General features: G+C 52.0%; 1 protein-coding gene and 1 pseudogene across 6 annotated transcripts in view; one reads left to right on the top strand and one right to left on the bottom strand.

The window, feature by feature from the left end:
• Positions 1-3303: 3303 nt before the first annotated feature.
• On the bottom strand, positions 3304-4498 carry LOC100402676 (actin, cytoplasmic 2 pseudogene; annotated as a pseudogene).
• Positions 4499-16208: 11710 nt separating this feature from the next.
• ZNF423 (zinc finger protein 423) overlaps positions 16209-26085 on the top strand; it is a 367433-nt gene continuing 357556 nt past the window's right edge. For 3 of the 6 annotated variants that reach the window (XM_035282133.3, XM_035282132.3, XM_035282135.3), the window contains exon 1: positions 19661-19892. In XM_035282133.3, coding sequence (XP_035138024.1) covers positions 19853-19892 — 40 coding nt within the window. In that variant the 5' untranslated portion in view covers positions 19661-19852. Of the gene's footprint in view, positions 16378-17291; positions 17503-19660; positions 20112-26085 lie in introns of those variants that run through there. The other 3 variants (XM_054248613.2, XM_035282138.3, XM_054248614.2) reach the window with 3 other exon arrangements.

Genomic DNA, 26085 nt, shown 5'->3' with positions numbered 1-26085 from the left:
TGGCAGGCTGAGGCAGATGGATCACTTGAGGTCAGGAGTTTGAGATCAGCCTGGCCAACATGGTGAAACCCCATCTTTACTAAAAATACAAAAATTAGCTGGGCATTGTGGCACACACCTGTAATCCCAGCTACTAGGGAGGCTGAGGCAAAATAATTGCTTGAACCTGGAAGGAGGAAGTTGCAATGAGCTGAGATCACACCATTGCTCTCCAGCCTGGGTGACGGAGTGAGACTCCATCTCAAAGAGAAAAAAAAAAAGAGTTGAAGAAAAATAAAAGAGGCTTGCTCTTTCTTTTCTTTTTTCTTTTTCTTTTTTGAGGCAGGGAATTTCTCTATCACTCAGACTGGAGTGCAGTGGCGCAGTCATAGCTCACTGCAGCCTCAACCTCCTGGGTTCAAGCCATCCTTCCACCTCAGACTCTTGAGTAGCTGGGACTACAGAAACACACCACCACGCCCAGCTCATTTTTATTTCTTTATTTATTTTTGTAGAGGTGGGGTCTCTTTACGTTGTCCAGGCTGGTCTCAAACTCCTAGGCTCAAGCAATCCTCCCACTTCGGCTTCCCAAAGTGCTGGGATTACAGGCATGAGCCATCACATCTGACTGGCTCTTTCTCATTGATCTTGAAATTGTCAGGGCAGCTGGACCCTGGCAGCCATGCTGTCACTATATGGAGTCTGCAAATGAAGCCACCATGCAGAACAGCCGGGCTGAACGATGGAGAGATGGTGTCCTTTGTGATATGTTTTGAATATCTGGATCCTCTCCACCCTGAATCTGGAACCACAAAGTTTTTGTTTAAGCCAGATTAAAAAAAAAATCATTTGCGACAGAAAAAAATCCTAAATTGTTATTGTTGGTATTCTTGTTGCTATCAGCTCACTGAGTTGACTCTGTGGCTTTGCTGAAAGCTCAAGTGAGTCCAAGGACCTGGCCAGGAGAGGATTCCACATTTCTGGCTCCAGATTCCCAAACCTTGAGGCTAGCTGGACAGATGTGTTTATACAAGAATGACCCCAAAAAAGTGTGTGCATGCAGGGAGTGTCCAAAGAAAGAGATGGAGGGTCCACGCTCTTACACTTGAGAATCACCATCTACCACCTGACTCAGGTGGACATCCCTCAGTGGTGGGCGGCCCCTCCCGCAAGTCTAGGAACACAAACCGGCCTGACATGCTGCCTGTCTGTGGTTTCTGAGGGGGCCTGTGAACACCCCCTCTCAACTTCCAGATACTCTGCTTGGCATCCCTGCTCACCATCTCTGTAGGGGCCAAGAAAGCCCCGAAGCCCCCTGGAGCAGGCAGGGCAGCTGACCCCCAGAGCCCCACAGCCTTCTCCCCTGGAGGCCAGGTACAACCTGCCTCCTTCCCTCTCGCCAGGGGTTTTGTCTTCCAGGGCCCCTCCCTCTACAGGTGCCCCCTCCCTCTACAGGTGCCCCCTCCCTCTACAGGTGCCCCCTTCCTTTTGGCATCCACTCTCCCAGGGAAGCAAGGGGGAAATAGGGAAGCAGGGATGGAGAAGAGAAAGAAAGGGCAGAGTCTTTGGCCCCAGGCAAGTCATTTTCCAGCCTCAGGTTGCACCCCTGTAAATCAGGACCCTTGCTATGTCTGCTGTCTGTTTATAGGGCCTTTCTCCTGAGGGTCATATGTTCAAGATCTAGTATTTCAGTCAAGGCCCCTGCAGCTTCCATGAATACCTAACACTGGAGGCTTCCCAGCCTTGCTGGTTACCCATGCGGCCCCCTGATCCCTGTAGCAGCATTCTTTTTAAAAAAATGTATTTATTATGCTTTAAGTTCTGGGATACGTGTGCAGATTGTGCAGGCTCATTACATAGATATACATGTGCCACGGTGGTGGTTTGCTGCATCCATCACCTTGTCATCTATACTAAGTATTTTTCCTAATGCTATCCTTCCCTAATCCTCCCACCCCCTGCTATTCCTTCCCTGGCCCCTCACCCCCCGGACCCCAGTGTGTGATGTTCCCCTCGTTGTGTCCATGTGTTCTCATTGTTCAACACCCACTTATGGGTGAGAACATGCAGTGTTTGGTTTTCTGTTCTTGTGTCAGTTTGCTGAGAATGATGGTTTCCAGTTTCCTCCGTGTCCCTGCAAAGGACATGAACTCATCGTTTTTTATGGCTGCATAGTATTCCATGGTGCATATGTGCCACATTTTCTTTATCCACTCCATCATTGATGGGCATTTGGGTTGGTTCTAGGTCTTTGCTATCGTGAACAGTGCCACAATAAACATACACGTACATGTGTCTTTATAATAGAATGATGTATAATTCTTTGGGTATATACCCAGTAATGAGATTGCTGGGTCAAATGGAATTTCTATTTCTAGGTCCCTGAGGAATCGCCACACTGTCTTCCACAATGGCTAAACTAATTTACACTCCACCTACAGTGTAAAATGTTCCTATTTCTCCGCATCCTCTCCAGCATCTGTTGTCTCCTCGTTTTTTAATATTCGTCATTCTAACTGGCATGAGGTGGTATCTCGTGTGGTTGTGATTTGCATTTGTCTAATGACCAGTGACGATGAGCATTTTTTCATGTTTGTTGGCTGCATAAATGTCTTCTTTTGAAAAGTGTCTGTTCATATCCTTTGCCCACTTTTTTCTTTCTTATGGCAGCACTTTCATTTTTCCTTACACAGTGATACATTGTTGGGGCCTAATGTTCTCACATAACAGAAAACCAAAATTTGTTGCCATCTCTTTAAAGAATCAAGAATTGCATACAAAAAAACCTTATATCAATTAAAAGGTTGAATACATTTACTGTTGTAAATGGAAACCGCTTCCAATTCAAGGCAAGTAACAGCCATGGTGCTCTGGCAGGAAAACATCAGCTAAGAAAGGAAACTGGGTCCTAGGGCTTGGACCTGCCAACCCTGACAGACCAGCAGGACAGAAACACTGGTTCAGGAGCCCTTGCAGCCTCTCGAGAAATCCCAGCACACTCAGCCCTGACACATTAACACCCTGCACAGATCAGAGACTACTGGCCACGCAGACCCACAAGCCATGGACTTGTCTTCCACAGGCACCTTCTTACCTCAGTCACGAAGTGACCAAGCCACATGTACTAAGGGTTGAAATCAAAGGTATGTATGAAAGGGAACAGTTAACTTGAATACAAGGTACAAATCGGCAACAACTTCGACAATCCAGTGCTGATATCAGATGCAAGCTTCAAGGATGAATTTCTTTTCGAAGACTTATTCCAATTACAAGAGGCTAGCATGGGGTGTATGCATTTGCCAGGGGCAAATTTATACTTCGGAATTAACCCATGCAGCAAATGCTAGGCATCTGCTTGTAGTCCATTTTGAAGCATTTGTGGTGGATGATGGAGGGGCCTGACCCATCGTACTCCTGCTTGCTAATCCACATCTGCTGGAAGGCAGACAGTGAGGCCAGGATGGAGCCACAGATCCACACCGTGTACTTGTGCTCAGGGGTGTGATGATCTTGATCTTCATGGTGCTGGGGGCCAGGGCAGTGATCTTCTGCTCTGCATTTTGTTGGTGATCTCCAGGTACACGGTTGTGCCACCAGTACATGTAGGTGTACAGGTCTTTGCGGATGTCCACATCACACTTCATGATGGAGTTGAAGGCGGTCTCATGGATGCCACAAGATTCCATGTCCAGGAAGGAAGGCTGGAACAGCGCCTCTGGACGCCGGAACTGCTCATTGCTGATGGTGATGACCTGGTCATTGGGCAGCTCGTAGCTCTTCTCCAGGGAGGAGGAGGACTCAGCGGTGGCCATCTCCAGGGAGGAGGAGGACTTTGAGTGGTGGCTCAAAGTCCAGGGCCATGTAGCGCAGCTTCTCCTTCACGTTGAACACAATCTCCCACTCAGCCATGGTGGTGAAGTTGTAGCCACACTCAGTGAGGATCTTCATGAGGTAGATGGTCAAGTCCCGGCCAGCCAGGTCTGGATGCAGGATGGCATGAGGGAGGGCATAGCCCTGGCAGATGGGCACCCTGTGGGTGACCCCATCTCCAGAGTCCATGACAATGCCAGTGGTGCGCCCAGAGGTGTAGAGGGACAGCACGGCCTGGATGGCCATGTACATGGCTGAGTTGTTGAAGGTCTCAAACATGATCTGGGTCATTTTCTCTCTGCTGGCCTTAGGGTTCCACGGGCCTCGGTCAGCAGCACAGGATGCTCCTCCGGTGCCACACGCAGCTTGTTGTAGAAGGTGTGGTGCCAGATCTTCTCCATGTTGTCCCAGTTGGTGACAATGCCGTGCTTGATGGGGTATTTCAGGATCAGGATGCCGCTCCTGCTCTGAGCCTCATCACTCATGTAGGAGTCCTTCTGGCCCATGCCAACATCAGGCCCTAGTGCTGGTGGCATCCGACGATGGAGGGAATCATGGCTTGAGGGGTGTCGTACCCAGCAAAGCCAGCTTTGCAGATTCCAGAGCCATTATCAATGACGAGTGCAGCGATTTCTTCTTCCATTGTACTGGTGGAGGAGCGGAGCGGTAGGAGAACACGGTGCGCGGGCTGGCAGCAGTGACTGAGAGCTTCATCCACTTTTTAATGGGGTTATTTGTTTTTTCTCGTACGTTTTTTTAAAGTTCTCTGTAGATTCTGGATATTAGCCCTTTGTCAGATGGGTAGATTGCAAAAATTTTTTCCCATTCTGTTGGTTGCTGGTTCACTCTAACGATAGTTTCTTTTGCTGTGAAGAAGCTCTGGAGTTTAATTGGATCCCATTTGTCTATTTTGGCTTTTGTTGCCATTGCTTTTGATGTTTTAGTCATGAAGTCCTTGCCCATGCCTATGTCCTGAATGGTATTGCCTAGGTTTTCTTCTAGAGTTTTTATGGTGTTAGGCCTCATGTTTAAATCTTTCATCTATCTAGAGTAATTTTTGTATAAGGTGTAAGGAAGGGATCCAGTTTCAGCTTTCTGCATATGGCTAGCCAGTTTTTCCAACATCTTTTATTAAATAGGGAATCATTTCCCCATTGCTTGTTTTTGTCTGCTTTGTCAAAGATCAGATGGTTGTAGTTGTGTGGCATTCTTTCTGAGGCCTCTGTTCTGTTCCATTGGTCTATATTTCTGTTTTGGTATCAGTACCATGCTCTTTTGAGTATAGTAGCCTTGTAATATAGTTTGAAGTCAGGTAGCATGATGCCCCCAGCTTTGGTTTTATTGCTTAGGATTGTCTTGTCTATGTGGGCTTTTTTTTTTTTTTGGTTCTATATAAAGTTTAGGGTGTCCTTCTGTGAAGAAAGTAATTGGTAGCTTGATGGGGATAGCGCTGAGTCTATAAATCACTTTGGGCAGTATGGCCATTTTCACCATATTGATTCTTCCTAACCATGAGCTTTTCTATCTGTTTGTGTCCTCTCTTATTTCCTTGAGCAGTGGTTTGTAGTTCTCCTTGAAGAGGTCTTTCACATCCCTTGTTAGTTGTGTTCCTAGGTATTTTATTTGCTCTGTAGCAATTGTGAATAGGAGTTCACTCATGATTTGGCTCTCTGTTACTGGTATATAGGAATGTTTGCGATTTTTGCACATTGATTTTGTATCCTGATACTTTGCTGAAGTTGCTTATCAGCTTAAGGAGATTTGTGGCTGAGATGATGGGGTTTTCTAAATATACAATCATGTCTTCTGTAGCAGCGTTCTTAAATGGGCTTAGGTGTAGTTGGAGGGGTACAGGGAACCTAGGAGATTTGGCTTGAAGCTACATTTAAGTAAGATTGGGAAAATATCAGCTGTCCATGTCAAATAGCCTACCCCACCCCACCACCCCACACCCCATCAAATGTAACATTTTAACATCTATTGGGTGCACATGAGTATCAGCTATTATTATTTTCTGCATGTTCAAAATCTTTTCTAATTAAACATGAATAGGAAGGAATTTGGGGGTTGATGAAGATTTGGAGGAAGGATATCCTGTGTCCCCAACTTGACACCTGATACAATTGTCTGTGGTTCCCAGATGCCATCTATATCTCTCTATCTGTTTATATGTCTATCTAAACATCCATCCCTCTAAAATCAATACATCAACTATGCTTCAGGCAAGTTGCAGAAACCGAAATTAACTGGCTAGGCAGATGAACATCTCCAACTCTGTAGGAAGATTTGCCTTGATTTCAGTCCCGACTCTATCCCTTCAGGGCTGTGTGACCTTGGACCAGTGATGCGGCCTCTCTGAGACTCAGTTTTCTCACGAGAAATGGAGATAATGACGGCACCATGGGCTTGAACTTAAATGGTGTAGGAAAACCAGTCAGCAGGATATCGGGCTGGACTTTGGAAGTGGGGAGCTGGGAGAAAAGTGTGGAAAGGAGGGGGCTGTCCTTCCCCCAGCCCAGGGGATCTGGATCCTCTTCCTTCCACCTCCTACTTCAGACCCGAGGTAAGGTTTCTGTGAGGTCCGTGGGATTCCCAGGGCAGAAGATCAGGAGAGTTTGTTTTCGGGCTTGTTGGCTTTTTGAGGGAGGGTTGGCGCCCTACGGGAGGTAGCGTCCCTGCGGGCCACTGCGGGAGCCTGGGCCGCGCTCCGCACTCACGGGGCGTGGCTAGAGCACCGGAGCCAAGCGCAGCGAGGGGCACCTGGCTGCAGTTCCTCCCGCGGCCTCGCATCCCCAGCTCGCAGGCCACGCCTGGGGCCGCTTTATTATTAGCGCCGAGAGGTGGTGTGAAGTTGAAGAGCCGCTTGGGGTGGCAAGGGCACCGGAACAAGGGCGACTTCTTCTTCTCGCACCACCCCTGCCTCCCTGGCACAATGGCAGGCAGCGAGAATGAGCCAGACTCACTAGGCTGCGGAGGTTAAAAACCATAGACCTGAGGTCCAGTCCCACTTACAAACCTGATTACAGCCTGGAAGGGGCGCTGCAAGGTGGCTTCCCGCTGTCTTTGCAGGGAACACACTCCCTTTGACGCCACACAGATCCCAGCCTGCTTGCCTCCTCCTGCCTGGTCAATTTGGATCTGGAGACAGCTGGAGACAGCTGAGTTTGTGGTCCCTGGTAACCTCCTAACAGGAGAATGGAAGATTCTACCTGTTGGGCTCTGGCTAACCAGCGAATGTGTCAGCTACTCAGGAGGCTGAGGCAGGAGAATCACTTGAACCTGGGAGGGGAAGGTTGCAGCAAGCCGAGATCGCACCATTGCACCCCAGCCTGGGTGATAGAGTAAGCTACCATCTCAAAAATCAATAAATATGTAAATAAAACGAGTCCCACCACCCACCCCGAAGTTTCATCAGGTCAGAGACATTTCTGCCTTGCCCAGATGGCGCCCAGTGCCTGTCACATCAGGAGGCCCCTGGAGATTGCAAACACAGGTTAGGTGAAGAAAGCATTTGTGATAGTAAGAGGTCACTTTTTTCAGCACTATTCTAAGTGCTTTATCTGTTGGCTCCTTTAATCCCTTCAGCAGCCCTACCAGGTAGGTACCAGCATACACCAATTTTCACAGATGAGGAAACCAAGGCCCAGATAAATGAAATTACTTGCTGGGAGGCAGAGGAGCTGAGTTCAAAGCAGGCTGTCTGCATTCATATCACCTGATGTCGGACTCATCCAGGATTAAAAGCAATGACACCATGACGCCTACCTCCCCACCAACATCCCCCAACTTCAGGATGTTGACTTCCCTCACCTGCCCTCCCTCCTTCAAAATTTCTTTGTTTATCTGGTTTTGGAATTGAGAGTATTGGCTTCAAGGCCAGCTCTGCCATTGTTGGCAGTGTGACCTCGGGCAAGTCTGTTCCTTGCTAGACATCAGTTTCTCCATCTTTCTAGTCCAAGACGAGATCATCTCATAAGGCCCTTCCAGGTCTAAAGCCCAGAATCCTGTTGTTTGGTAAGTGGGACCTCATTGTGTTTTCTGCCCCTGACAAACAGGCCCTGCAGAAGTCATTGGCTTGGCCAAGTGGTGGCTTTGCTCCCAGGGCTAGGAGAGGGTTTGGAGTGCAGGCAGAAAATTCCTGAATCTTCCCCTCACTGCTGCTGTGGCCTTGGCTCTGGGTGGGGGCTCCAGGGCCTCTCCCAGTGGGTGCTGGAGGCCAGAGCTGCCTTTGTCTGCAGCAGGAGGCCAGCCAGGCGGCTGGGCTGCAACCGGCCCCTGCCCAGGCCTGGGAGATGGTTTTTTTTTTTTCTGTGTGTTGCAGCTGGGACCGTTTATAATAGGAAAAAAAGAGAATGACCAGGCCAGCCGGCTGGAAAATAAAGAGACTTAAAAAGAAAAGGGCTAGGCCTGTTCTTCTCCTGCAGAGGCTTTGGTTAAGCAGAAAGTTTTAGTTCCTTTCTGAAAGGCATTTGGGCTTTTGAAGTCCCCTGCGGGAGCTCCCTCTGGCCCCTGGGAAGCCAGGCCCTGGCATGTCCCAAAGCGCATGGCCAGGATGGGGCCCGGCTGCTCAGAGGAGGCAGCGGCGGCGGTCCTGGGAATTGCTGCACTGGGCTGTATCTGCTGAGGTCTGAGTCCTGCCCCATCTGCTCCCATCCCAGTGGGGCCCAAGCCCCATAACCTCCTGTTGGTGGCCTTTTCCCTGAATTTCCTCTGCTCCCTGAAGCTTTGAACTCTGGCCTGGTGCTGGTTGGGCCAGAGGATAGGAATAAGCCCAGATGTGCTTCTTCATTCAAACAGAGAACCAGGAGATTTCACAAACGGGGAGACTGAGGCATTGAGAGAGTTTGCCCAAGGCCACCCAGGGAACAAACTTTTTTTTTTTTAGAAGACAGGGTCTGGCTTTGTCACCCAGCAATCAGAACTTGCTGTAGCCTTGAACTCCTGGGTTCATGCCATCCTTCCACCCAGGTTCCGAGCAGCTGGAACCACAGGAACACACCACAACACCCGGCTAATTTAATTTTAATTTTAATTAATTAATTTATTTTTGAGACAGAGTCTCACTCTGTCACCCAGGCTGGAGTACAGTGGTGCTATCTAGGCTCGCTACAACCTCTGCCTCCCGGGTTCAAGTGATTCTCCTGCCTCAGCCTCCTGAGTAGCTGGGATTATAGGTACCTGCCACCATGCCCAGCTAACTTTTGTATTTTTAGTAGAGACAGGGTTTTACCATGTTGGTCATACTGGTCTGGAACTCCTGACCTCAGGTGATCCACCTGCCTTGGCCTCCCAAGGTGCTGGGATTATAGGTGTGAGCCACCGTGCCCGGCCATTTTTATTTTTGTAGAGACTGGGCTATGTTGCCCAGGCTGGTCTCAAACTCCTGGGATCGAGCAATCAACCTCCCAAAGTGCTGAGATTATGGGCGTCAGCCACTACACCCAGCTGGAAACCTAAACTGATTGAGGAACTGTTGTGTGTGCTCTGCCTAATCCCAACACTTCGGGAGGCCAAGGCATGTGGATCACCTGAGGTCAGGAGTTTGAGACCAGTGAGGCCAACATGGTGAAACTCCATTTCTACTAAAAATACAAAAATTAGCCAGGTGTAGTGGTGGGTGCCTGTAATCCTAGCTACTCGGGTGGGTGAGACATGAGAATAGCTTGAACCCAGGAGGCAGAGGTTGCAGTGAGCAGAGATCGCGTCACAGCACTGTTGCCTGGGCGAAAGAGCAAGACTCTGTCTCAAAAAAAAAAAAAAAAAATCACGCCTGTAATCCCACCACTTTGGGAGGCTGAGGCAGGTGGATCACAAGGTCAGGAGTTCAAGACCAGCCTGGCCAAGATGGTGAAACCCTGTCTCTACCAAAAATATAAACATTAGCCGGGGGTGGTGGTGGGCATCTATAATCCCAGCTACTTGGGATGCTGAGGTGGAGAATTGCTTGAACCCCAGAAGCAGAGGTTGCTGTGAGCTGAGATCGCACCACTGCACTCCAGCCTGAGCGACAGAGTGAGACTTTGTCTCACAAACAAAACAAACAAACAAAACAAAACCAAAAAAATAATAGCTAACATGGATTAAACTCTCACAATATGAAGGCCCCAGGGAAGGAATCCGGGGAACTGGGGAACAAATAGAAACAGCTCTCGGGAAGCTACTTACCTGCTCCTTCTCTAGCCTTAGGTCAGGGCCCTGAGCTTACTTCCTTGTCAACCCACCCTCATCAGAGTCTCAGCCATACCCATTACTGAAAAGGAACCACAATGAAAACTTATATTGAACATTGATCAAGCAGCTACTATGGTGCAAAGTGCTGCTAGCTAGATGTCATACAGCATGAGCTGATTCCATGCCCCTTTCATATCATGGAGGCAAGTCACTATGTTGATATTGTTTTATGGATTACAACCACCCCGTGCCAGTGACACTATTGTCTCATTTTATAGGTAAGGTCATCTTGTCCAAGATAAGGCTGGGATTTGAATTCAGACCTGTCCAGCTCTTTCCCCTGTGTGTCTAGAACCCACTGCTGACCTCTGGTCAGTGTCCTGCTAGCTTCTCCAGTCACCAGCACTCACTGGGAAGGCAGCAGGCACCCTGGTGTGAAGGCGGTACATAGCAAACTCTAGGGCTCTGTCCTGAACGAGTGTTTGACCTAGCTGGGTGGGCAAAACTTACTTTTCTTTTCTTTTTGAGACATAGTCTTGCTCTATCACCCAGGCTAGAGTGCAGTGTCGCGATCTCAGCTCACTGCAACCTCCACTTCCTGGGTTCAAGTGATTCTCCTGCCTCAGCCTCCTGAATAGCTTGGATTACAGGTGTGCACCATCACACCCAGTGATTCTTGTATTTTCAGTAGGGTTGGAGTTTCGCTATGTTGGCCAGGCTGGTCTCGAACTCCTGACCTCAAGTGATCTGCCCACCTTGGACTCCAAAATAGCTGAGATAACAGGCGTGCAAATGAATGCTGGGCTCATAGCCTTCTAATCAGCTTCTGTTGTCTGGCAGAAAACCATGTAACAATGGTTGATCGCCCAGGGACGTATTTGGGCACTTCCTCCGTATGCCACATAGATTGATGTTCTTTCTCCTGGAGCCACCCCTAAGTTCTGAGCATTTGCAGGGCACTAGGGATGCAATGAGGTGCAGTGTAGATGCAACCCTAATCATTCTCTTTCTCTCCCTCCTGCGTGCAGGCATTGGGTGCCTAAGGGCATTATATGTGCCGTGCACAGAACCACACATGCTGATGTTCTTCTGAAATCTCCATGGTGTTTCTCCTAGGCCTGGGCATCTAGTAGTTTCTTTCCATAATGGGGGGCAAGGAGTATTCACACAAGGAAAGAAAGAAATAACAGATTTTAATTTTTTCCAAAATGATCTAAGCCAGTTTCACCCTTTTTTTTAAGCAGATAATAGTGATCAGAGGTGGATGAAGCTTTTCTACTCCTGCATAACCTCTCTACCAAGTGATACTGAAGACCAAATTCTGCCACCCACACTGACAGTTATAAAACAGATGTTGGCTGAGCACGGTGGCTCATGCCTATCAACCCAGCATTTTGGGAGGCTGAGGTGGGCGGATCTCTTGAGGCTGGGAGTTTGAGACCAGCCTGGCCAACATGGCAAAATCTTGTCTCTACAAAAAACACAAAAATTAATTGGGTGTGGTGGTGTTTACCTGTGGTCCTAGCTACTTGGGAGGCTGAGGCAGGAGGATTGCTTGTGCCGGGGAGGTCAAGGCTACAGTAATCATGCCACTGTGACAGCCTGGACAACTGAGCATGACCCTGTCTCCAAAAAAAAAAAATGAATAAATATTAAAAAACCCAGATGTCCAGTAGCAAAGTAGGACCATTTTAAGGACACAACAAGGGCCATACCTGTAATCCCAGCACTTTGGGAGCCCGAGGAGGTAGATATCTGAGGCTGGGAGCTCGAGACCAGCCTGACCAACATGGAGAAGCCCCATCTCTACTAAAAATAGAAAATTAGCTGGACATGACAGTGCATTCCTGTAATTTCAGCTAATCGGGAGGCTGAGGCAGGAGAATTGCTTGAACCCAGGAGGTGGAGGTTGTGGTGAGCCAAGATGGTGCCATTGCCCTCCAGCCTGGGCAACAAGAGCAAAACTCTGTCTCAAAAAAAAAAAAAAAAGGACAAAACAGATTCTTCAACCACTTTTGTGTGAGCTCCATGAAGTTTCATCTTTCTATCCGTACAGACTGACTAGTCCCAGCGTGAAAGGCACACTCCAGATATGCTCATCATATTTCCAGTCAGGAGTCTGTGTCCCCTACTGGACACCATGCAGCAAAAATCCTACTCAATGGCAGGACTCAGGGCCCCTTAGGGATCATGGTATGTGTGCAGAGGATTCTCCCTAAAGATACGGCTTATCCCAGCCTCTCTGGCTTTATAGTCCCTGTTCATGCAGGGGGATGTGTGTTTCTAGATCCCATTTGCTAAACTGTACATGAGAGCTTTTTATTTCACCAAGGAGAGCCCAGCGCTAAACCTACCACATTTTTGATCTCCAGTTTGCTAATTAGACTGGTTGGTGCTTGGCTGAGCTACTGACGGTGGAAGGACTGACCAGTCCCAAGTGTGTGAGTCATGAAATTTGCGTGCTACAGAGCATTTTGCCTGACCACTTCCAGGTAAACTGAAAGAATTTGGCATCCTATCACCTTCATTAAACTGAATTTTAAAAAATTTTCTTAAAAATTCCAGGTGAAGTGGCTCACACCTGTAATCCCAGCACTTTGGGAGGCTGAGGCAGGTGTCACTTGAGGTCAGGAGTTTGAGACCAGTCTGGCCAACATGCTGAAACCCCGTGTCTACTAAAAATATAAAAATTAGCAGGGCATAGTGGTGGGAGCCTGTAATCTCAGCTACTCAAAAGGCTGAGGCAGGAGAATCCCTTGAGCCTGGGGGGTGGAGGTTGCAGTGAGCTGAGATCATGCTACTGTACTCCAGCCTGGGCAACAAGAGTGAGACTCTGTCAAAAAAAAAAGTCTTAGAATTTACAAAAATCGTACTGAAAAAAATTGTAAGGCAAATCACAAATATTATAAAAGAAGCATTTTAAGAGAACAAAGCAGCAAGTGACTCTGAGTCAAGTGATCCCAGGCTCGAGCGTGCTGCACACCTGGGCAGCTACAGGTGGTCTGGGTAAGATGCTCTCAGGGTGAGGGCCAGGGCCTGGAGTTTCAAGCTTTCTGAGGGTATGAGTCCATGGGGAGCCTCCTGCCAAGTTGGTTTCCTTGCTGCCTTGTGGGTGTTCCCTGCAAAGACTGCTGATGCTTAAAGAATTAAATAATTATAATAATGATGATAAAATAGAAATGGCTTTCCCAGCTGAACAGAAACCAGAGACGACAAGGAGGTTCCCACACCCTCCTTATTGTTTTTGGCACCATGCTACTGCAGCCCCAGAGAGCCCCAGAGAGGCAGATGTCTGGGCCCACTGCTGGCCTCTTTGAGTTGTGGTCATGGGGAGGGGGGACACTGGGGACCTCTGGGGAATTTCAGGCGCATCTGCAGGGATTTCCCTCCTCAAAACACCAGACTGAGAACTAAAAGCAGAGAAAAGGACTCTCTTTTCAATCTTGCCTCCTCTTCTGAACCCTCAGAAGCTTCAAGACCAAGTCTTGTGAGATGAACCCTGCAAAGGAGAATGAAGAGGTGAGGAAGACCTGGGCTTGTGGTGGCTGCTGGTTCACAATCGTGCTGCCAGGCCATCTCCTGGAAGTCTTGACCAGAGAGCATGGCCATTGCTTCCTTAGTGCTCCGAGGACAGGGGTGTTCAGGGGAAACTTGGATTCCACAAATAGATGCATCATTAAAATAAAGCACAAATGCACAAAACCTTCTCAATAGACCTAAGGAAGCTAGAAAGCTTCTAGAAAGGGCAAGTTTGAATCAAGGGAGAAGGAGAAACTTACCAGTGCAAGGAGGGGATCTGCAGTTGTGTGACCGGCATCTCTATGAACATGGGTGACCTTGGAGGTGGTGAAGGTGAGAGAAGAAAGGTAAGGGGGGGGGGACAGCAAAGGCTGGATGATTGCTTTTTGTGGCCAGACAAGCAGCACTGATGGATAGGAAACCCTCAGACCACCCCATGAGATCCGTGCTATTTGTATTCTCATTTTGCAGACGGAAAAATGGAAGCATAGACTCCCTTGCTCTGGTTCCGCAGCTAGGTGGTGAGGGAGGCTAGATTGGAAAATGGATGGAATAGGCCCCTAAGCCTGGCCCTGGTAGCCTTTGCCTAAGCTTCGACAACTCCCGCTTGGAATTCCCCAGCTCCTTTGTGCCCCAGGCCCTTTACACACACTGTTCACACCCAGGCCCTTTACACACACAACTCTATTCTCGATCCCCCACCTTGGCTCCTTCCTCCTCCTTTGTCGGGGTCTTAGTCAGACCACCAGTGAGACTGTTTTGTGGCCTCTGTACATTTTAATTTCTTCTCAGGATTCATCAAAACTATAATTAAATAATTATTATGGCTATTTCTTTGAGACAGAGTGTCACTCTGTTGCCCAGGCTGGAGTGCAGTGGTGTAATCTCAGCTCACTGCAACCTCTGCTTCCTGGGCTCAAGCAATTCTTGTGCCTCAGCCTCCCAAGTAGCTAGGATTATAGGCACCCACCATCATGCCTGGCTAATTTTTGTATTGCTAGTAGAGACGGGATTTTGCCATGTTGGCTGATCTCATCTGGAACTCCTGGCTTCAAGTGATCCACCTGCCTCAGCCTCCCAAAGTGCTGAGATTACAAATGTGTGCCATTACAACTGGCCTTGTGCGGCCATTTATTGAGCAAGCCCCAACAGGAAGGAACTGCGATCTTTTTCATTCATTGTTTTACTCTCAGTCTTGGTACACAGTAGGTGCACAATCATAAATAAATGTTGAATAAACATAGGAACAAAGCAGTGAACTTACTCTCTAGGGAAAGAATGGAGGGATAAATCTTCCCTCCCTAAAATGACTATTCCTCATAGGCTGATGCAAGTTCTCCCAGGTAGGGACTGGGGGTTTCAAGTAATAAAGCGGTAAACAAAAACCACTCATTGCCAATTGCATATATTCAAGTGACTGCTGTCATTTAAAGTAAGTAATGTGTGTGCATGGAAGGGGAAAGAAAAGGTGGGCATTTCTTTCTTTCTTTCCTTTTCTTCTTTCTCTTTCTTTTTTTTTGTTTTGTTTTGAGGTGGAGTCTTGCTTTGGCACCCAGGCTGGAGTGCAGTGGTCTCAGCTCATTGCAAGCTTAGTCTCCCAGGTTCAAGCGATTGTTGTGCCTCAGTCTCCCGAGTAGCTGGGACTACAGGCACATGCCACCATGCCCAGCTAATTTCCGTATTTTTAGTAAAGACAGGGTTTCACCATGTTGCCCTGTCTCAAACCCATGACCTCAGGTGATCCACCCGCCTCAGCCTCCTGAAGTGCTGGAATAACAAGCATAAGCCAGGGCCTCCCCAGGAGGTGATTTGCCCATCTCAGCCTCCCAAAGTGCTGGGATTACAAGTGTGAGCCATGGTGCCCGGCCAAAGGTGGACATTTGGTCACTTACTGTACAGCATCTCTTTGAGCAGCTCCAGGAGCTCTGCAGGGATTGTAGGTCAGAGGCCACAAAGGGAACCCTGACTTGTTTTCTTTATTGTCCTATCCTGCTTTTGTAGCCCACCAGAACTTCGTGCATTCACCAGACTGCTCAAAATGACGCTTCCCTCTTGAAAATTCGAGGAAGAAGCCTCAGTTGCTGCACGTCTGGGAAAAATATCCTTAAGGAGCATCCAGAAATGGTTAGAGAAGGCACCACTTTAGGCAAGAAGTTTCCCCTTTTCCAGCCAAGTTATGACTTTGAAGAAAGATGCACCTTTGAGTGGGCAAAGTCTTACTTGTTCTCAAAAACGTCAACTTGGAATTTCTCTTGCATTTATGATGGTGGCTCCTGCTCCTTACAGCTTACGGTGGGTTTCCACAGCCATTTCTCTGAGCAGGGCAGAAGCAGCTGTTCACTTTCCAAAGGAGAGGCCAGCTGGAGCCCTTCTCACAGGAGAGGGGCCCAGACCCCCTATTCCCTACCAGAAGTAGGCAGGTGGGGGGTATAAAACATCACCTGAAAATGACCCCTTTCTGGTCCAAGGTCACCCGTGGTTAGCAAGGCCCGGGTGTCACCCGTGCCCCCTGAGGCCCTTGCAGTCCGAGCTCAGCGGTGGGGGTGGGGGTTGCAAATAAGGAAGGCACTATTGGCTTTTTGTTCCTTTGAGATTTTCCTTAAAACAACATTTTTCTGGAAGGAGTTAAAAATGAAACAAGCTTCAGAGGAAGCGGGCCGGGCCGAGGCGGACACGAGGTCGGGCTCCCTCCGCACCCTGACTGCCGCGGAGCTGGGAGACGCCGAACTTGGCGGGGGAGGAGGGAGTGTCGGGATGAGGACGTGCGTGCAGACAACGCGTGGGAGGGCACCCGGAAAACTTTGTGCGCGGCTCCAGGATCGAGTCCTTGCGGATTAGGTCAGGATGGGCTACTGCGGGTCCCCCATCCTGTTGCCCCATCTCCGTCCTCAGCCTTCAGCAGACCCCTAGGAGTGGAAAAGGGCAGCCCCGTGGGACCCCAACTACCCCTCCCCGCCGATGGCCTCCTCTCGTCCAGCACACCCATTTCCCACTGCGCTCCTTTTGTCCGCCCCCGCATTCTCCAGGCTCCCGGCTGGGCAGGATCCGCAGTCTCCAGCCCCCCAGAGAGCCTGGGCGGGCGAGCTGGGGGCCGTTCACCGCCCCCTCCCCCTAGGAGAGGCAGCCCGCGGCGGGGGCACCCCGGAGCCGAGGCCAATCGCCCCCCTCCCCCAGCGTGTGCCATCTGCCGCCTGTCAGCCTCTCTCCGCGGGCCTCGATCCCAGGCGCCGGCGGGGGTGGGGGGAGCGGCTGATTCTGCCCCTCCTTCCTGGCTCCTTCCCAGGCGCCTCGCGGCCCCTGCCCTCACCTCGGCCCTTGGCACCCCTGGTTCAGCCTAACCCCGTCTGTCCCTGGGCAGCGGGGGGCGGCTCCCATTCCCTCGTGGGAGGCCGAGATGTTGGACACTTTCGGACACAGGAGCTGGGGAACAGTGGCTTGGGGATGGCAGCGCTAACCCAGGGAGGGGCGGCCCTCAGGGCTTGGGTCTAGTTAGATCTACTTAGGTCTCCGTCCTGACCCCGGCCCGTCTGGGGAGCCTCGCTCGCCGGCTCCCGCTGTCAGGGTGTCCACCTCGGCGTCGCGTTTCGCCAGTCACCCGACTCTACCTCTGAGACAGCCTAGGACGCTCGCGCCTGCCCTCCCCCACCCCATCGCCTTAGGCCTCTCCGCATCCTCCAGCTCGCGCTCCCCAGCCACGGGGTTGCGGGGGTGGCATCTACCTCGGCAATCAGCCCAGCACGGGGTTGGCTAGCAGGGCCCGGCGGGACCTCCGAGAGAGCTGAGCGGGGCCGGGCCCGGCTAGCGGGCAGGCTGGGGAGCGGCGGGGCGCGGGCACCCTGCGTGGGGCGGGCGCCGCGGCCCGGCCCGCCCCGGCGCTGATCTCGGCGGGCAGCGGGTTTTTCCGTGAAAGGTTGCCCTGGGTAACTCGTCTCCGAGGGGACGCAGCCTTCTCCTCTCCAAGTGGTAACTTATCGATCCGCGAGATTGATAACCCCCAGCGCCGCGCCGCGCACCCGCTCTCTTCTCCCGGCTCCAGGGCGCGCCGGCCCGAGGAGGCGCCACTCGCCCGGGAGGGGGGCGAGGTCGGGGACGCTCCCCACCCGAGACCTGGCCGCCTGCAGCTAGTGGGGGAGGGACAGGCTCCAGACGAATGGTTTAGTGGAGCCGCCTGGGGAAGACTTTTCCCAAGTCTGAGCCCTTCCCTGGCCTACTCCGAGACCCGAGTATCGGCCGGTCAAGGAGTTGCGGGGACGCGGGGCGCCCCCTGGTGGCGGGGCAATACCTCGCAGAAAGTAGGCGCTGGTTTATTTCTTCTGTCAACTGCGCGGGGAGGGGGTGCTCCTGCAGGGTCTCGGGGGGGGGGGGGGCAGTGTGTTCTTTTTACAGTCGCACAGAGGAAGTGCGCACCAGGGGCGAGAATTCTACAAATGCGGGTGTAGGGAGCGCACGGGGTTAGCCCAGTGGTGAAAGAATTTGTTGGGTGTGGGGCACGGGTGGTCTTTGAACACCGACCTGTGGGCAAAAGCAAAAGCCAGCTTGGCAGAGCCAGGTCCCGGGATAGTTCAGGTGCGTGGGGCATACATCGAGAGTTGGCAAGCCTAGGGCAGCCCACCTCGGTTTGCTCCCCCGTTGTCTCACTTTTTGCAGTTTGTGAGGCTCATGCGTCTTGGCGAGCTTGACAGCCGCGTGGGCCCTGAGTCTGTTCCCTCCTCCCGCCCCGGTGCCGCCAGCGCCCGAGCCCCGGCGCCTCGTGCAGGTGCGGTGCCCGCGCCCGCGCCGTGCCTGCCGCCGTAGCCGCCGCGGTCCGGGTTTTGCGGGCGGCCGGAGCTGTATTTCCAGCGCTGTCCATCGCTCGGTGCTGTTGGCCCTCTCTCCGTCTGATCCGAGCCGGAGCAGTGCGGGGCGCCCCACGGGATCAGAGCGCTCCCCCGCCGGGACTCCGCTCCTCACATCCTCCTGCTGGGACCCGGCTACATTTCCAGCCAAGCCTGGCTTTATTATGTGTCTCTGCAGTGCAGCCCCAGCAGCCGGATCGGGAGGAGGAGAGCCAGCGACCACAAAGAAGACAGGAGCGCGAGGGAGGCTGGCGGGCGGGCCGGCGCCGGCTGGAGCGCGGAGGAGCCGGGGCGCAGCCGCCGCCGCCGCTGCCCGGGAGGACTGGAGGCCGGCCGCCGCCGCCGCCTGCTCGTCCTCCTGCTCCGCCGCCGCCTCCCCCTTCTCCGAGCCCCTGGCCCATGGAGGCAGCTAGCGGGGCCGGCGACTTGGCACCGGCCTGGGGATCGGCTGCGCGCCTCGCGCTGAGCACCGCAGCCCGAGGGCAGGCAGCGGCGGCCCGGCGCACGGGCTGAGCGATGCCCGGGGTACGGGCGCGCCTACCGGCCGCTGCCTGAGCGCCCCCGCGCGCCCCTTCCTCCTCCGGGGCGCCGGCGCCGCACCGAGCCGAGAGCCAGAGAAGGGGGCGTGAGCCAGGGGCCCCGAGCCGCGGCTTCCGAGCCACTGCGGCCGTTTCGAGCCTCCCCTCTCAAGTAGCCTGAGTTGAGGGACCCCCGCCCCCCATCTATCATAATCTTCAAACCAGGCGCTTGGGCATTTTTGGGCCATTAATATTTATTATTACTATTATTATTTTTTTGTGCGGCAGGGGATAATTTAAAGGCTTTTTTTCTTTTCGGGGGGTACTGAGCTTCCGCGCTCCCGACCGCCTCCCGGTCTCCTCCCCCCTTGAGATCCCCTCGACTTCAGCCCCGTTCCCCCTCCTCAGATGGGTTCATTGTGAGCTCCGCACCGGGCTGCGTGGCCGGACGCCTGCAAACTTTGCACAAAAATCCGGCAAGGGGCGGAGGAGGAGGAGAAGGAGGAGGGTGAGGGTGGCGGTAGGGTGGGGGAGGGAAGGAGGGGGCCGCAGGGGCCGGGGGCCGGCGGGGGGTTGGGAGGAGGAGGGGGGCGGCTTTTTTTTTTTTTTTTTTTTTTTTTTGCATAACTCGGCTCGGCCGAGTGGCCTCCGGACTCCCCGCGCCGCTGGGACCGCCGCTTGGACTGGGAGCCCCCAGCTGCCGCATTGCAACAGGCAGGGCCCCGGCGCGCCCCCCGAGCCTCCCCCCGCCCTCAAGCGGCCTCGGCCGGCAGGGGCCGGCCCCCCAAGGGAGGCCGCCGCGGACCTGCGGTCCGCTCCCCACAACCGCCGACCCGGCTGCAAAAAAAAAAGTTTCCAAGAGACAGGCAGAGGAGAAGGGGGAGAAAGGCTGCCTGGAGCGGCGGGGGGCGGCGGGGGGAGCCGGCTGCGGAGGGCGACGGAGCGCCCGGAGCCCCGGACATGTCCAGGCGGAAGCAGGCGAAGCCGCGTTCGGTGAAAGGTGAGCGAGCGAGGCCCGGCGGAGGCGCGAGCGAGAGAGGAGGGAGGGAGCGAGGGAGGAGGGACCGGCGAGCGGGCGGGCGGGCGGCCGGGGACCCGCGCGAGCGAGCCGAGAGGAGGAGGAGGCGGCGGAGGAGGAGGAGGCGGAGGCGGAGGCGGAGGAGGAGGAGGGGGAGGAGGAAGCCGGGAGCCGGAGGCGGCGGCTGCGGCGGCGGAGGGGGTACGCCGCCGACACCCTCCCCGCCCGGACCCGGCGCCCTAGCCCGCGGGGGACCCGGGCCTGGGGGCGCCGCCAAGGGGCTCTCGCCGCTCCCTTCGTGCGGACCCCGGGCCCGCGTGGCCAATCAAGGGGTGCGGGCCTGACTTGGCGGGGATTGCGAATCTCGGCGGCGGCGGCGGCGGGCGGGCGGGCGGCAGGAGGAAGGAAGAGGCGGCGATGACGGGCGCCCGGCAGGCCGGCAGCTTCGAGGCCGTCCCCGTTGGCCCCGGGCCTTGCTGGCTCTCTTCGGCCCCTGCCTGGTCGCTCGAGGACGCGGAGAGCGGCGGGTGCTGCCTGCGCGCGCCCCAGGCGTCGCGCCCTCGCCCGGACTGCCAGTCACCCCCTCCCGCTCCCTGCCCAGGCCGCGCTCAGGGCCCGGGCCCCTGCACTTCCTGCCTCCTCCACCGAGGCCCACCGGGCTGGGAGCCTCCGCCAGGAGTTCATTGTCTGCGCAGCGCCGGCGGGACACGGGTCCCCAGGGGAACGCAGCAGCCGCGGTGCGCGCCTCTCCGCGGAGGGCGCCCTGGATCTGACCCCGGGCACCGGCACCCTCGACGTCCAGACCGGCTTCCTGTGCCGGGTCCCCGGGGTGCGCGCGTTTGTGGGAGCTGCAGATGTATAGATACACACACCCACCCCTTCGTCTCCTCGTTTTGCTTTCTCTTTCCACCGAGGACCCCGGTCTCGAGGGGGATCCCAGGAGAGTAGAGGCTGCGGGGAAAGGCGGCGCGCTGGCCGCTGAGCCCCTCCCCTGGCCTCCTCTCCCCACGGCTGGCCTTTCCAGGCCTTGCCTGCTGCTTTGTCCCGATTCCTGACCCTGGGTTGGATGCCCGGGCGCCCTGCCGCGATGGTAGACGATCGAGGAGTGGGAGTGGGAGTGGGAGTGGGACTGGGACGATTAGAGCAGCTAAGTCTACGGAGCCAAAAGCCCCAGGCCCTTGTCTTCTCCCAACTTCCCTGATGACCTCTGGCCTGAGCCCAGTTCTTGCTCTGAAAAGTTCATTTCCTGAAGGCCTGCGCGGGAAGGCGCTGGGGCCCCGCTCCCTTCCTGCCAGCCTTGCGCCTGGCTGGAATGGCTGGAACTGAATCTGACAAGGAAAATCTTGAGACACCCGTCAGCGCTGCCCTCCTGAAGTCCTTGTAGGGACTGCCTCCGGCCCAGCAGAGACCCTTCCCACCGAGTCCAAACGGAGCACCCGGCCCGCTCCCACTCCCCCTTTTCCTTGAGAGAAGTTGGTCTTGTTTCCTTCACCCTGGCTGGTCTAATCCCTGACGACCTGGCCTTCTCCACAGAACTGGGGGTTCAGAGGGTGTTCTGATTGGGAGACAGGGAAACCAGAAGACAGACTCCCAGAAGAGGACAGGAAAGAAGGGTGGATGTTTCTCTTTTGCTGATAGAAGGGCTGTGCGGCTTGAAATAGTACTGGATTACTTTTCTCTTTCCCTGGCTCATTGCTCACTCCTTCAAGAGCCACTTAAGAGCGACCCAGAAGAAAATGTGGAATTGGAATTTCTGGTTGGAAAAACAGTTTTATTTAACTCCGGCAGTTGATTTTGAGTTAAACCTCAGTATAGAAGCCGATTTCTCCATCAAGATGCAAAGCTTGCTTACCTAGACCTCCAATCCATTTCTCCAAACCTCCTTATGTTAGAAGGCGAGACCCAGAAAGCAAAGGGAGAGCAGTTTGCAGAGAACAGATGGGTGGGTGTTTCAGAGTTGCTTGAACCGAGTTCCAAAACCATCTCTGAGACAGACTCAAGAATTGGTCTTCAGCCTTTCATGAAATGAGCCTTGAAATGATTTTTAGTGAGTGACTCTCTCAAATGTGTATGTGTGTATGTGTAGCAGACAGTTCCAGCAGGTCGATGGGGGAAAGACAGCAAGGTGGACAGGAGACCAGTGGAGGCATTTCGAGACTCGCTGTTGTAAATAGCCACACAGAGCCTTTCTGTCCAAGGAGTTGGAGACCCCCTGACTCTCCTCATGGCTTTCTGCATTTTTTAAAAGCAGGCACAACCCTTGTCTTTCACCATTTTACCTTTTATTCTGTTTACTGGGGTGAAGAGGGTGGAGATGTGGCCACTTATCAAGGGAGGAATTACGAGAGAAGATAATTTGGATGGATAGGAGTTCCAGCAGGCGAGGGATTTATTGCTGTTCAGGCACCCCCTCTTTCTTTCAAGCAATATTCAAAAGTGTGTGCATGAGTGTGGACAGCTCCACACCAAGTGTTTGAAACGACAAGGTCTTCACCTTTAGAGATGCTTGAAGGTGCTTCTTAAGGAACAACGGTGTCTTTTACATTTTATTTCATTTATTTTGCCTCCACTGCTGTGTGTCAGGGCTAATGTAGAGGCATTGTGGACTTCCCCAGCCCCGAGCATTCTGCTGTGAAAGTCGCTTGACTGTAATTTGTAATTGATCTCGGAAATGTGAAAGCCCATAGCAGGAAGGAAAGACAGAAATATAACAATTTCGAATGGATGATTAGAAAGTGTGATTTGAAAGCACAGGCATTGCAGCTTTGAAAAGAAAACAGGCCTCTGGGGGCTGGGTGGTCTCAGTTCCCACTCACGGACACAACTTCCCTTCTGGAGTGGGGTCACTTGTCCCCTCGGTGTGCTTGTCCTTCTTTGGAAAACCCAGCTCACAGGGAGGACACCTAGTAAATTAGAGAAGGGGGTTGGGGCAGTAAGGCAGCAGGGAGAATAGCCTCGTTGGTTTTCAAAAGCCATGTAATTTATTAAAAAAAAAACACACAAAAAACCTAAACCCATAAAGCGTGGAGTGTTACAAAAGTCACATTTTTCTGACCGATTTTCCCTCCCTACAGTTTTCTCCCCATTTTTGTTTCCTGGTGGTGTGGTGTGGTGTGTTGGTTGCAGGGATCTGCTCCCTTTGATAATTTTGGCCTCATTCTCCCGGGCTGTTCTCATCATGCTCACTGATGTTATTTCGGCTGATGATATCAGGTGGTTTGGTAACGATTACCTCTGCAGTTCTCTCTGTCATGCAACATTAAGGAGGCCTTGTCCCCTTCACCCCATGGCTTTCTTAGATCCATGCAACAGCCTCTTCATTTATAGGGAAAATTGGTACATCTTTTCCCTTGCCTTAGCTTAAAACTTTTGAATAATTTTAATACTGTCAATTTTTTCTCTGTCTGGCAACTAACTGTTAATTACAGTTCTTAATACTAATTAGCTCTCAAGCTATGTCCTTGTGCCCCCCCACCCCAACATCCCAAAGTTCCCTCAGTGACTTCTCTGCACTCCCCTCCCCTTCTTTGTCTTCTGCTGGTGTGTAGCTCCTGAAAGTCCATCTTATAAAGTTGGTGGTCTAGGGACTTGGGAACATTGCAAGTGTTTCCATGGAAATAATTGAGATGTAATAAATAGAGGCTTTCTGAGGTTACAGGTTTCTTGATTCAGCTGAGACCACATACAAGTGTAAATTGTTGAGATTTGTTTGGCTAAATGTACATGATCTTGTAGGAAGGGCAAACCAAATCCTTTATAGGGTCTTCAGCTTTCTATGTGGCGTGGGGAAGCTAACATTTAATCCCCCCTCCTCAGTTAAGTTATAAATTCCCAGCTTTGGAAGGACCTGTTTCATTCTTTATGTCTAGTAATTGCCACTTAGATTCTTACACCTGTTTCCTTGCAAAAACTTAATAACCAATAAAATAAGATAACTATGTGCCTCTAGCAGGAGAATCCTGCTAAACGGTTAACTGTAAGGTGCCTAGCGTGCATTCGTAATGAAAGGTGCAAAATGCCGGTGACTTTACAGTCATAAAGTAATTCAGAAGACGCAGCCAGCCCTGGCGGTGTTGTGGCATGCTACAGTGTGTTAACAGAGGAGGAGGAGGGGGAACCAGGAAGGCAGGAAACTGGAGCACTTGAGTACAGCGTTCCTAGCTGGAGATGAAAGGCTGGGAATCTGGTTCAATCTAATAGAAAGTTGCAATAATTGCTATATCGGTAGCCAACTCTTAAGCTAGTGGCTGTGGAATTCTTCCCCTGATGTAGGATTTAATAGTCTGGCAATTAGATGCATTGATTTCTCTTAACTGTTCATTTGGATGTGTAAACGAAAGGAACTTACCACTGAGGCTGATGGTGCAGACGTGCTGCCTGGCTCTTTGAAAAAGGCTGATTTAGGTGGTGGTGGTGGGAGTATATGCTTTTTCAAGGCAGTATTGGGACCAGTTCCATCTCCTTTTAAAATTTCTGTCCATTCTCTAGTGAAGTGAATGGCACCTGTTGTTCAGATACTGTTTAAAAATAAGCAACAGTATCCCGTTATAGCTGAAAAGTAAAAACATCCATTTCTGCCGCAGATGCTGAGAGTGCTGTCTCTGTCTGAGTGACTGGACTGGGTTGCATATCTGTGGCAGATGGACTGTAGGGTACCAAAGGGGCAAGTCACAGAACACCTTGGGCTCTGAGTTCCCGAGAGCCCTCCTGCAGAGAGAGTTCTTGCTCCCACTCCTCCTCAACAATGGCCTGAGACTTGTGACCACCTGGACCAGTGGCTCTGTCAAGCCTGGACTGGATGTAGGGACATGGCGTCTTGGAAGGTTGAAAGGGTGTAAGATGTCAGCAACTTGGAAAGTGTCTAGGAAATGACCTCTTTCAAACATGAGGCTCTCTAACTTCCTGCTCCTGGACTTGCAGTTTTCTGTAAGTGTCAACAACTTCTAACATGCAGGCATCTGAAACTGTCTTGAAAGTAAGCAGGCAGAGGATGGCTGGATTTCCTGATGGCCCCATTGTTTTTCCATGGTGGTGGGTGGGTCTAGTTCACTCTTTGTTTGGCATAGGTTAGGATGGACTTGCCTTTCCTGGACACTGGCTGAAGCAAAGCCCAGCCTTGTCCATGGTGCACTGGTGTTTGCAGAGAGTATTGTCTTTGTGTCTTGAAAACACTTGTAGAAGATATCAGGGTTTCTTCATATCTGTGAATCTACGGTGACTACAGTAGAATACCTTGAAAACTGTTAGTGGGGTCCCCATTATTTGGGTAGCCAGGAAAACCCTGATACACTGGGGTTGGAGAATTTGACAATTTCTGCAAATTCCTGTCAGCTTGCAAGGGCATCTTGTGCATAGACACGTTAGTGGGTGATCAGAGAAGTTTCCCACCCCAAATGGATGAATTAAGCCTGGATTGGTTGCATCCCGCTTGAAGTTTTTGGGGCTGCCTGTCAACTCCCTCAGCCTACTGTGGGAGAGGCAGGGTGAAGTGAGTGGGGAAATGCTGATGGAAACTTTTGACTCGCAGCTTACCTGCCAGGATTGGCGGCAGCCAACGATTGGGGTTGTGCACTCAGTAAATAAAAATACTTTACCGCTTTCACCGCTTTCAAGGAGCGCCAATTAGCTGATTGCTCCATGTGGCTGTCTTTAAGGAGAATGCTGTTTTACCTATCTTCTTGTACAAAGGTTTGATTTTTAATGTCTTGTGAAAAGGATTCTCTTTGTCTTGATTGATGTCAGGAATAAAAGCATGATGGTAATATCCCTTTGAAAGCTATTGTATTGTCAGCCCTGGCTGACAGCGGGATGGCCTCCCAGCGTTATAGATTGGTGCTGTGAAAACACTGACATTTTCTTTGTTACGTTGCTGTTGTTCTACTTGCAAAGTCAATTACACAATGTCGGAGCTCAGTTACCCAGTTGACTTTGGAAGTAGCAATGTCTTTCATTCTCTTTTTAAAGATATAATTTCCCTTTGTTGTTGTGGTTGTTGTTTTGTTTTCTTTCTGTCTTTTTTAACCTGCCTCCCTCTGTTTACCTCCCCTCCCTCTTGCCTCTCTCCCCTCAAGAGTCTGAACATCTTAGCTAGGCAAACACACTCTGGTTTCAATTGTGACAAGTCAAATTCAAAGGCGGCCACATCATTATCTCTGAATTCGTCAACTCATTCACA

This window comes from Callithrix jacchus, chromosome 20, assembly GCF_049354715.1.
Source record: "Callithrix jacchus isolate 240 chromosome 20, calJac240_pri, whole genome shotgun sequence".
NCBI classification, from domain to species: Eukaryota; Metazoa; Chordata; class Mammalia; order Primates; family Cebidae; genus Callithrix; species Callithrix jacchus.
Note: the sequence above shows the minus strand (reverse complement) of the source record. Positions and strands in the feature narration are given on the sequence as shown.